The sequence below is a fragment of the Halyomorpha halys genome, unplaced genomic scaffold, assembly GCF_000696795.3.
Source record: "Halyomorpha halys isolate HHAL.00 unplaced genomic scaffold, Hhal_1.1 Scaffold1051.1, whole genome shotgun sequence".
NCBI classification, from domain to species: domain Eukaryota; kingdom Metazoa; phylum Arthropoda; class Insecta; order Hemiptera; family Pentatomidae; genus Halyomorpha; species Halyomorpha halys.
This window is the reverse complement of record NW_027108957.1, coordinates 306,290-319,171: the sequence shown is the minus strand read 5'-3', so window position 1 is coordinate 319,171 and position 12,882 is coordinate 306,290. Positions and strand designations below refer to the sequence as shown.

Here is a 12,882-nt window from a genome sequence, read left to right as displayed (position 1 = left end):
ATATTATTTTTTAAATTAAAATAATTGTTGCATTTTAAAACAAATACTGAATGACCAGAAAAAAAAAAGATAAACAAAATATTTTTTCATAAATTTATTTATTGTTATTTTTCATTTCTTCAACAATGCATGTTGACGAATAGGATTCATTGATATATTATGAACATCACTCATGTATTAAAAATAAAAGTTCTGAATTAATAATGATAATTTACAAGTTAAGGTTGTATAAATAATATTTTAAATCACATGTCTGTTTTGATAGTAGAAATAAAATAAGGAAGTAGTTGCCAAAATAACATTTGAAGGATTCAGGGAAAAAATGATCACAGCATTTTTTTTAAAACATGAGCTATCAATGCCATCTGTTGGTGTTTAATAAAAGCTTTCTATACACCTATTCATATATTTGATAAAATTAACAGAGACATTTGTATTAAAAATAATCTGATAAGTAATACCGTTTAAGAGATAGAGATAGACAATCCTATTTTATTGTATAAGATAAAATGTATAAAACATAACTCTGATCGCTTTCCTCCTACATTCTTCATTTGGTAAGTTTTTCTTTCTTTTTTATTAATTTAATTTAATTTTTATTTTTTGTGCTGAGCTGTTACGACTTGAATACCTACTCATTTATTCTCATGAGGTTAAGCAAAGCCCACCCCAAAACTTAAATGCACTTTGGGAAAAATATAAGATGTATTTATATTATAAATATAACATTGTAGTTATATTTCTAGTAATTAATCATTTAGATAGAAAAAAAAAATTTCTACCTGAATGAAAGTAGATTTTCTGCCATACTGTTGCCCTGCACCTGCATTCACTATTCCGTTTTTCTTCAACTCCATCTCTTCCTACTAAAAAATCAAAATCAAGATAAAAATAAGGAAAATATTACATCAATAATACATTACATAATATTATTAACTAAAAATTAACAATTATGGAATACCATCCATTTGGAGAAAATACAACATTTGGAAGAATTCATTTAATTTGTATGTTTTAAGCATTTTCCAATTGGTAAGTATTGAATTTATTCCTTGAGTTCAGAAGTGTTTGAGTGTAAAGTACAAGTAACAAATACTCTTATGAGAACATGTTTTGAGGGTTCCTAAATAGTTGGTTTTTTTAGATGCTAATTTGGGAAAATATATGCTAAATTATTAAACCCCAAGAGAGAGAATAATTTAATTATAAAAGAGGTTTTATCAACTGTATTGGGTTGCTACACTGCTTACACTTTATATTTAATCAGACAAGTTTTAAAACTTAGAAGAAATATACTGTATAATTCAAATAAATCTGAAATACATAGTAAAAATAAATGTTTTTGATACTTTCTTTTTTTAACTTTTTTATTCTTAAATTTTTCATTTGTTTTACTTTTTTTTTTTTTTAATTTTATTTAATGTATTCTCTCTATTAAACTAGTAGTTTCTTTTTAACTTTTTTTAGCGGATATAAATTAAAATCCATCAATACAATTTACAAAATTGTGAATAATTAAAATAAGACCAACCAAACTACAAATGCGGAGAAATATTCTTAGTTGGCCATACTTATACTGCCGATGAAGATTTTTTGACAATTTTATCTTAAATCTGTTTTTAATCAATCAAATAGGACCACTTTTGGAATTTTAGTTCACTGATTAGGCATGAAGATGAAAATTGGAATGAAGTAATCAAAACGACTGAACAGTTCTGCCCTGCTTTTCAAAAATGAAGTATCTTCCAAATCTTATTTTTGGAATTCGATCGTCATCTTAAATAGTTAACTTATTATAAATACAGTAAATACACTTGAATTTTTTTTTTTTTCGGTTAGTAAGGTTCTGGGTTCATCCTAAGCAGGCTGCTGGATTTCAGGGGAAGCGTACCATTTGAAATTTTAGTTTTCATATTAAATTTGCCATTTTGAATTTTAAAAATCTGATTCTAAAGTTTGTAATAAGAAACAAAAAAAAATATATATTATCGACATGAATGAAAATTGTAAGGATATTGACGCTATTTGGATTTTTGAAAAGGCCAAATTATTGAGAAATCTAAGTATAATAGCTTTTGGAACTTGGAATGTATTTTTAGGGATAGGAGATGCTTTTGGATCTTTTGCAAAGATGAAGCCAAATATTAAAATTTTATGACATATATATATATCTTATTGTATTTTGTGTAAAAATAGTTGACCTTTTGTAAATTGTTCAACAATCTCGTCTCCTCTGTACAACTGTTCTGCTGAGAACTGTTGTTTACTTTATTCTTCGGATCTTGCCGAAGTTTTCTTTCCTCCTCGTTTCCCTAAAATAAAAATTTTAATTTAGAAAAAAATTGAAAAATATATTTAAAAAAAAATTAAAAAACACTAATCAAAGTAAATACATGCGCAAAAACACTTATAAATACTTCTGGTTTTATATTATAGTATAGATACTCATATTTTTATGTTACAGTATAAATACTCATATTTTTAAATTTATAAATAATTGATTAAGTAAAATAGTTTGATTATTACTTTTACTCATCAATAAGGAAAAGCATTAGAAAATCAGAAAGAAAAAAATTTAAGGCCAGGGCCATATCAAGGAATTTTCAAAACCGGTTAATCATTATTTATTTATTAGATGAGTAAGAAATAATTAATTGTTCTTCAATCATTTTTAAAATTTATGTTGAAGAGGAACTAATCCAATCTCAAAATAGCTATTAATAGTTTCAGTACGAAATTAAGATATCAAACCGCTATTAATCAAGAAGTGTGATAGATATATTTACATGAAGTAACTTTTGTGTCAACAGGTAATTGAAAAGTTAGAATTCCAAAGAGTTGGGAAACAAAATATTTTATTAAATCTCATATATTGCCTTAAGATCGAAAATTGAAAACACAATACAACAATATTCAATACATATATTTTTTCATCTAGGAGGTTTCCTGGGTTATTATTTGCACCTCTTTAGCTTTTAATATGCTCAGTAATATTAGGTGAGTCAAAATTATTTAAATATATTATAAAATTTAAAAATTGCAACTCTAACAATGCAGTATGGTCAATGACTGAAACAAAAAAGGATCAAAATTCAAAGTTTAATAAAAAACTATTAAAACGAAACGTCTTAGAAGAAACAAATATATGAACTGAGAGCCATTGTGTTTTTAATTTTTGACCATAAGGCAATATATGAGATTTTAAAAAAGTTATAAAAGTAAGAAGATCAGATGATAAAACAAATTAACAAAAACTTTTTACAGTCAGGAAATCCGGTCTGAATTATTGGGAAATTTAAGATTTTGTATTAAGAACAGTTTTAATGAAAATAGGACAGGAGGAGGGAGTAAAAGGTTGTCATCCCGCCAAAATTTGAAATCCCGAAAATTCGAGATTTGAAAATCTACTTCAAACTACGAAATATTCAGTAAAACAATTTTCAAAGAGGTTTTTATAATCAAAATTGCTTATAAACGCATTGAAATAAATAACTAATTCTCATTGTTGGCAGTTCTAAACCATGAATAAATATAAAATACTTAAGAATTTGATGAATAACCAAAGGAGAATACAAAAGAAAAATAAGGACAGGTTCGAAACGGAAATACAACGACAAAGCCCCATCTCTCCTGATTGTATACGTGGCTTCGTTAACATTTGTTAAATTGTTGTTTGTATTCTTGGCAGGAACAATATTTATATTCTTTATTTTCCACCTCGAGAAATCCTGAAATACGAATTTTCATAGCAACAGAAAAATGAAAGTTTTTATTTAGAATTTTTTTTAATTTATGAATTTTTAAGTACATTAAATTTTTTTTTATGAAAAAAAAACTACATCTCATTATTATTAGCAGTAAACAATGGATACAACTTCGTTATATTTTGTTAAACAATTGCATTATTAACAGAAAAAGGTTTACAAAATATTTGTTATTCCCCAATTATTTCTTCGGGAACCCTAAAATATGAATTTTTATAGTAACATAAAAATAAAAATATTTTGGTTAAAAGCTGCCTGTTCCCTGGTCTTCAATTATTATTATTATTTTTTTTTTTCGAAAATCACAAACATAGACTAGTAGTAGTAGACAAACAACTTTTAGACTAGTCCACCAAGCTACAAGACTTGGGGTAAAAGACACAGCACTAATATTTTTAAACGCAGTTTTTTGTGGATTAAAGATATTGTGTTACCGTGTTACCAAAATTTTGGGAAAGTGGATACTTTTTGTTTTATTCCTTAATTAAAAATTTAAAAAAATTGGACTGAGATCACTTTAAAAATTGAATGAAATCTAAAAAAAAACAAATGTAGACGTACCAGTCCGAATTGATGTAGTTGTGAAGTTAAATAAAAATCGCCTTAAATCCTTACCTAACCTAAATATACCTTGATATTTCCAATAAATAAAGGTATCCAATCACAATCTCACAAGTGGAGATCATACACCAAAAAAAGGCAGTCCTTCCCGGCCGGACCCGCCCCACTAACACCCCCAGGGAGCGACGGTTCTAAATCACTTTTGAAATGTTTGTTTAAAACGGGAAGAGGAGACTTTAAGATAGTAAGATCGAGCAATACTTAAAAAGCGCCTGAAATTGGAAAACGGTGTTTTAGATTATAATATATTTAGTAATATAATATAATTGATTATAAAGATTATAAGAAGACCGTATCATATAACTATTTGAACCTATTTTTCGTGCTCTTTTTTTTTTTTTTTTTGGTTTATTTACCGTGCTACCAAAATTGTGGGGAAGTGGATACCATATTTTTTCCTGAACAAATTATTTAAAAGAAAATTGTTGGACTAAGGTTACTTTATGAGGGTAAATTAAATAAAATATAAAAAAGAAAAGAAAATTAAGACGGATTTATCCGACTTTATGTAGCTGAGAATTCATTTCTTCTTTGGAAGATTATAATTAAATCGTATGTAATTGATTGTAAGATGATCCGGGGTGCGGTTAAGCAATGTAAAAAAAAAAAAGCAGAAGAACTACTTTTTATTAAGTAAAAGAGAAATATAAAAATACTGTACACACTAAAAGACGGAAAATAAGGAAAAAAATGTAAATGTTTATATTTAAATTAATAACAATATTTATTTATTAGTAACTAAATAAATAAATAACAATATTTATTTATTAGTAACTAAATAAATAGTTTTAAACCAGCTATTTAATAGTTATCCTGCTATTTTTTGTGCCTTTCTTAAAAGTGTTCTTATTCGTCATTTACTTACCTCATTATTTATTTTTCTGTCTGAGGACATTATACACCAATTTCTTAAACCCTTTGAAATTGTATTTAAAATTTACAACACTGCGACTGTACACTTTACAATAGCATGTCAAACTGGCCAATATATGCCAGTTTCTTGTTCCATTTTCACATATATCATTATCAATAGAAGGTCATAAGATCAACAATCACTCATTATATCAGATGTTTATGTAATATTTTGGGATGAAATATCATACACACGTCCACACCCATAGTACACGCACACACACACTTAAGATATGACAAATAATTACCTAAAGCCGAAACTATGCAGTTTTCATTGCTATAGACAAAGTATGTCGAGGTGTTAATAGATTTCCTTCTTCTACCTCGACGGTTTCCAACTATCCAACGTAATACTGTACAACAAGTACCTGAAAACAGAAATAAAATATAATTATTTCCACATAAGTTAGGCAATATTAAAACATTGAAATTTTATATAGCTATATGCATATGTAAATAATAGAAAAAAAATTATTTTCAGTCCAATACTAGAATTTTTAAATAAAAACGTTTTTACGAGGAAAAGGTTTTCGGAGTTGCGGCCAAGAGTGAACACTTATAGTACAAGAGCCCAAGAGGAGAAAAAAGGCAGTTATTTCACCCCAATGTTTGATTACTTAATTGAAAATTAGGTATAATTACTAGTTAAAATTGATGAGTCTGCCAAGAATAGGTTGGGGGAATAAAAAATTGCGGTTGTTTCAAAACATTAAAAAAATTTTTTTTTCATTCGAAGCACTATATCTTTAAAACTACAAACAATAGAAAATCTAATAGAGCATCATTGAAAATAGAGGAAATTTGCTAAAATGTAACCCCTAATAGAGCTATTTACGTTCAAGATTCCCAGATATAGCTTTTTAAAAAGCAACATTTCATAAAAATGTTGTATGGAACGTACTGAAAGATCAGTAATTAGTGAATTTATTTTGAAAAATCTATACCTCAAAAACCATTTGACGTACAGATGTCTGCCATCGCTCAAATTAAAGCTAGTTTAATGGGCTTTAAAGTAGTTTATGACGTTTATTTTCGTAGGTGTAGTAGTTTTCAGGAAATTTGCTTAAATAAATTGGTTTATAGTTGTTCGGACAAATTTTCATTTGTCAAATTTATATTCATTTGCGAATATCATAAAAACTATAACCCCTAATAAGTGTCATAAACTATTTTATAGTGAGTTAAATGTCCTTTAGTTTGAATGTTGGCCGACATATCTGCGTCTTATGGGCCTAGAGATATATTTTTTCAAAAATACAACATTTTATACTACTAGAAATTAACATTTAACAGTTTGTGAATTAATTTTGTCAAATATTATAGAAACCACTACTCCTACAAAGATAAACTATATCATAGTAAATTTAACTAGCTGTAATTTGAGTGCTGGCAGACATCTGTACGTCCTATGGTTTCTGAAATAAAGTTTTTCAAAACTCACACTTATTGTCCGAACTATAAATCAATTTATTTTTGGAAATATCGTGAAAACTACTATTCCTACGAAGGTAAAGGTCATAAACTACTTTATAGAACATTAAACTAGCTTTAATTTGAGTGCTAATAGACATCTGTACGTCACATACTTCCTATATATTTCTCAAAATAAATTAACTAACTACAGATATTTCAGTATATTTTTATGAAATGCGGCTTTTTAAAAGGCTATATCTCGAGAACTATTGGACGTAAATAGCTATATAAGGGCTAATACTTCAGAAAATTTACTCTTCTTTAAATAATGTGCTCTTAGGTTGTCTAGTGTTGTTGGTAGTTTTAAAGATATAGAGCTCCGAATGAAAAATTAATGTTTTGAAACAGACGCCATTTTTTATTCCCCCTACCTATACTTTGCAGAGACTCTTCCCGGCTCTTGTACTATTATAAATGCCACTTATTTTGTTGTGCCAATGTTTCGGTCTGAATTTCGGACTTTCTTAAGGGTTAAGTACAAACTAGATAAAAACCATGTTAAAATAAAAACAAATATATAAAAAATTATAACAAAAAAAAATATTGCTGCTTTGGTTGAATAATGGCACATCTGACAAAAAAAGTTTTGATGTATTTTTAACTGGTCGTATTCCAAAGATAGTAACGTAGACTGCGGTTATTTTTCTTATTATGGTCGTTCTAGAGACTTTCCTAAAAGTATTATAGTATTAAAAATTAATTATAGTTTATATTTTATACTATAGTGCATATTAAATAATAATTCTACATATAAACTACTATATGAATTATACTATAAATAATTCTCCATCACTAATTGGCAATGAACTGGACATTTGTACTAAATTATCAAAAAATAGTTCCAGTTAACTAATTTTTTTTTGTGGATAGATTACAGAATTTTACCTTGCTTTAGAGAACTTGAACTGTTATATGACAGGGCGTGATTATTTTTTTTTTATCAAAACGAATTCCATCAGTTTGCTACGAAAAAAAAATGTAGATGCTACTTATCCAGGGATTATTACTGAATTTAACTAAAATAAATTAAAGTAAACAGGATGTAGTTAAAACTCTATTTATAATTACAAAAGTCCTGTTTAAACCGAATCATGGTTACGCAATACAAACCGGTTTATGATTGTGTAATAGTGGTATATTGATACAACTTGAAATAAAATATTTGAATACCAATAACCTTTGGCCGTAAATTAGTATTAATTAACTAACGATAATTATAAATTAACTAATCTCATTATATTTCAACATCTATCTTTCTTATCTTTATCAAAACATTACAAAAATAAAGACAAAAATTTAAAATTAAAAAAAAAAAATATTTTTTTGTTCAATAAGGTTGCTTCGATTTTTTTTTTGGTCTAACAAGGGTGGCTGGAATTTTTTTTTACGGTATTGGCAACATGTGGATTATTTCTTATCTACCAGCCTAATTAATTGATTAATTAATTTTAAGAAACTAATTAAAAATATATTCATTATTCAGTTACCAGCTAATGAGATTGAAAGCTAGATTTTCGATCGTCTTTATCTGTTATAAATAGGTATTGAAAATAAATATTAATTTTTATTTCAAAAGAATTTAGTCACATATTTATATTTTGTTTTCGTGAAATAAAAAAAATATCCTAGAATTTTTTATATTAATTTTTTTTCCGAATAGTTTTCTTTTGATATTTATCTGTTAAATGTTAGAACGTAAATTTTTATGATACTAATTTTCCCAAAATATTTTTTAAAAAAGCTTTAACCATAAATTAATCACTTTTTAACAATGTTTACTTTAAAGTAGAATAAATAAAATAAGTAATAAATGTATTATCATCATAAGGAGCGCAAACTAGATAACGAATAGACAAAAAAATATAGTGCATACACTCTGTCAAGTAAATAGAGTTTAATTAACAGAATTTCTTGTAAAGTATCTGGTTTTAAGAAATATAAATAAAAAATTATTGAATACAATAAATACTCTATTATAATTAAGAAAGTATTACTTTTTAATAAACTGTGAATTTTTATTCCGGATTCTGAATTATTTGTATCTTTCATTAAGAATAATAATATTATTTCATACGTAAATAATACATGAAATGTATTATGTATACTTAAGTGCATCTTTCCCCTTTGATTGCCTTATGGCACTGGATGTTCCAGAGATATTGCGTCGCCCTTTTCAGCACCTAATCTGCCCCAATATTATAGGATAGGTGAATTTTTTTTTAAATATATGACAACCTTTAAGTATATAACTATCAACAATGAAGTTTATACAATGGCTATATTAATTGTTGACCTGAAGTTAGGATGGGAGGATAAAAAAAAAATGTAAAATAGTGAATGTCGTCAGATGGGGAAACAAATTAATGAAAAAATATTCCAGGAGAAATTTTAAATTTTCAAAATAAAAATTAAACAATAATAGTAATTTTAAAAAAATTTATAATTGCTTAATAAATAAGGGATTATTAAAAAAAAAAAGAAACCGATAGATTTAAATAAATAAATAAACTTTTACAAATATAGATTCCAGGCCGTGGTTAAAGCCTTTAAAATTTATTAAAACAAATAACCACTAAATATGTGACCAAGAGCTTGAATAATCTCGTTGAAACCTCTAGAGTGAATGTAATTTGTGACTAATTGAATATTTGTATTGACATCCCCGAGAGAGACAAGAACAACGATAGTTGCAAATGAGAACCATGAATCTATGCTTTGAGGTCAGGAACGCAGCTACACCAAAAAGACATGCAATAAGTAGGCATACTAACAAAAATTCTTAATAAAGAAAATTTTAAAAAACAATATTGATCGTAATACACGCTTCCATCTTGGCATTTTCATTGTAGAAAGACTTTCTTGAATATTAACTACCAACAAGAAGTTATAATTGGTAATTTGAAACATGTGCAAAAGTAAGTAGTTTTATGACAAGGTAGTTTATGGTAGCTGTCGAAAGGAGTTGCGATAACATCGTCGGATGCCGTCGGTAGTGTCATGTGTAAATGTTGACTTTTTTCAATATTTGCTAAAAGTCTAATTTTACAAGATAAAAAAATTGTTTGTATACAACAACAATGACGTATCGGTATAAAAAAAAAATCCGTAAAATTGAGAATTGCAGTTTCTATGGGTACATAAAAAAAAATAAAAAATTTTTAATTGTTTATTTTATTTATGTTCTTAGAATGTGTATTGAATTTTGGTTCTCAATTGACAATCCGAAAATTTTTGAAGTTCTTAATGATTAGAATTAAGAGATATCTAAACCTAAATTTTATGAGAAGGAAATGAATAATAGAATATTTTACATCCTATATATTTTTAAATATAACTCAGGATTGAACGAATCATAAAACTGGTTAGTTTAGTCAGATCTTGAAAAATAAATTATAAATCGATTACGATATACCCTAACCAATTAAAATAGACCCATCTCGTAAACCAAGGATAGTAGCAGAAAGGTCAACTCCACGAACATTTACGTAATATGAAAAAAAAAAAAACTGGAAACAAATTTCGAAAATCTTAAAAATGTCTTATCTTCAAAAAAAAAAAAAGAAAGAAAATCAGAAAGCAAAACCATTCGATAAGATAACTCATCATTAATTTGAAACTTGAGTCGTTGTATACCATACATTTTCAAAATTAGTGTGAATTTTCAAATTGGAAGGTTTTGATTTAAATGTTTCTCAACTTGTGTTTGTGCTGGTAAAACCACCTCAGACTGTTTCGCAATACACTAGTTGTGAAATAGACATAGGAGGTTTTGCCAAGAGATATACAAGTTAAAAAATAATTAATCTAAATCGAAACCTTTGAATTTGCTAATTTAGACTTAAACCGGTGAGATATATTATTTTGGTCTTGTCATCTTAATATAGTCCCTAAGGACCGTAAAAAAAACGGATTTGAAAAAAAATGATAATCCCTTAAAAATATTTATAAAAAAAAGGTAATAATTTGTTCAATGTTGAATCAATTCACACAACACTAGCCTTAACTATCTAGTACATTTTTCCTGCCTCCGTTTTAACAAAGAAATTTCTTTAGTTTAGGATAATCAGTTTATAGGAGTAGCGGAGGATAAAATGACATTTTTTTGGATTCAGTATACGTTAAGTGAAGCACCGAAAACGATAATTGACAATTAAAAGAAGTTGAGGATTTGAAAATTTTAAAAAAATAAATATTAAAAATCGAAAAACAAAATAAAAAGCACTCAGTTTTATTTCAGAAGTACTTATTATATTTATTATTAATAAATAATAAATTGCTGTTTAAGTGTGAGAAAATTCTCATAAAGCAATCACATTCTCGCATAAATTGACTAATGAGAGGCGGCCTCTAACCAAACTGGAGTCCATGGTAATGCAAGATATAGTAGCCCTTAAGATTAGAGAATTTATTTTATGAACAACTGGTTATCAACAGAAATAAATAACTTTCTAGTTAAAATTATTATTTTAATTATTTAATATCAATCAAAATGATGAGGAAAACCCCAGCTAATTAAAAATAAAACAATTATTATTTTATATATAACAGTTATATTCTAAACATACATTTATTCTTATAATAGAATAAAGGTATTTAAGAAAAAAAAGTTTTCTTTTAAATATTTATTAAGGGCTTAATATGGTCATAAGGATTTTCCCTCAACCATTTCGATTGATATTTAGTAATTTAAAAACAACCATACTAAATAAATGAGAAACGATAATCAAGTTGTTAATGATAAATTATTATTTCGTTTAATATTTGAAAAGTAAAAAATATTAAAAACAAAATATTAAATTCACAAGGGACATTGCTCTTGATTTTTTAACAGCAAATTCATAAATTACTTCTTTATTATACAATACAAAGTTAACATCATTTCCTATCGAAACTTTGGAAGTAATCGTATTTCTCAATACATTCTTGATTTGTTTTAATTTATTCAACACAGATGAAAGGGAGCTTGATGAAACACCGGGGTCTTGTGCAAGTGGGCCCATGTAGAGATAGAGAATTCAAAAACTCACTAACACTTAACTCATAACAATTAACTGACAACGAACCAAACAACAAACGAGTAAGACTTAAACAACAAATGATATTATAAACAAAATACCTGAACAAATGCTCTAGGATCGTACGTTGATATCATTATCATACAACTGGGATTGGCACGGCTACTATATCTACACCGAGCTATATACCTCTTCTTTATCAGCACTCACACTGGCCCCCGTGGCATCCTAGCGTTACTTTATCTTGTAAAAGATTACAGATACTCAACTTATTGTTTATTTATTTGTATTAATTAAGCAACGCTAGTTCAAGTGCCTTCGATTGACTCATCGCCGGTACAAACGCATCAGCAACGTACTTGTTTATTCTTGTTAATACTGTGATTTTTACTCAAGATACTAAAACGACACGTTTATGGGATTTTATTTTGTAAATAGTTTGGTATCCACAAAGGTATACATGGAGGACTTAAGTAATAAATCTGTTTACCCTTTGGCCGGAAGAAATTGGTAGTGTGGATAACAAACTAAAAAAAATATTTGTTTCTATCTAACATTTTGGTATGGAAACTGTCAGCGGATGCCAGAACGTAGGTGGCCGAAGAGAAGTTTCCAGCTATGGAAACAACCTGAAAGACGGAGGAGAGGAAGACCCCGAACCCGGTGGAAGGACTGAATGGAGGACATGGCCGGCAGAGAACTACTGTGATAGAGAGAAGTGGAGGGACGCTCTGACTTAACCAGGCAACCCAATAAGGGATAAAACCTGCAAAAGTAAAAAGTAAGTAACTAAGATTTTTTGTAAGTTATTTTCATAGAGTATTTTCAGTTTCTGATATACATACGGGTCAAACGGGTATTTGTTTAGGGCGCCAATATTTAAGAGGCGGGAGAATGAGAGATGCGTAAAAATTAGGAAAATTCTTTTCACCAGATGTCTCGCCCACCTAGTCAGCTTATCTTAATGACGATGACAATGTCAACAAGAAAAGGGTCATTAGTTCGGAATTAGTTCACTATATCCAGACTACTTCATTTCAAACAGTCCTATAGATACTACAGATAATTTACTGTTCAAACCTAGCGAGAGCCTGCGG

General features: G+C 27.6%; 2 protein-coding genes across 7 annotated transcripts in view; one reads left to right on the top strand and one right to left on the bottom strand.

Moving 5' to 3' along the window:
• LOC106688090 (uncharacterized) overlaps window positions 1–12,882 on the bottom strand; it is an 80,667-nt gene that overhangs the window by 6,727 nt on the left and 61,058 nt on the right. For 3 of the 6 annotated variants that reach the window (XM_014432384.2, XM_067047217.1, XM_014432385.2), the window contains exons 2-4: window positions 5,546–5,665; window positions 2,202–2,312; window positions 783–866 (exon numbers count right to left, since the gene is read on the bottom strand). In XM_014432384.2, the coding sequence (XP_014287870.1) occupies window positions 783–857 (75 nt within the window). In that variant the 5' untranslated portion in view covers window positions 858–866; window positions 2,202–2,312; window positions 5,546–5,665. Of the gene's footprint in view, window positions 1–782; window positions 867–2,201; window positions 2,313–5,250; window positions 5,369–5,545; window positions 5,666–11,886; window positions 12,036–12,882 lie in introns of those variants that run through there. The other 3 variants (XM_014432383.2, XM_067047218.1, XM_014432382.2) reach the window with 3 other exon arrangements.
• Window positions 539–12,882, top strand: part of LOC106688091 (facilitated trehalose transporter Tret1) — an 85,817-nt gene continuing 73,473 nt past the window's right edge. The window contains exon 1 of the mRNA XM_067047219.1: window positions 539–557. The gene's annotated coding sequence lies outside the window, so the exon portion shown is untranslated. The remainder of the gene's footprint in view (window positions 558–12,882) is intronic.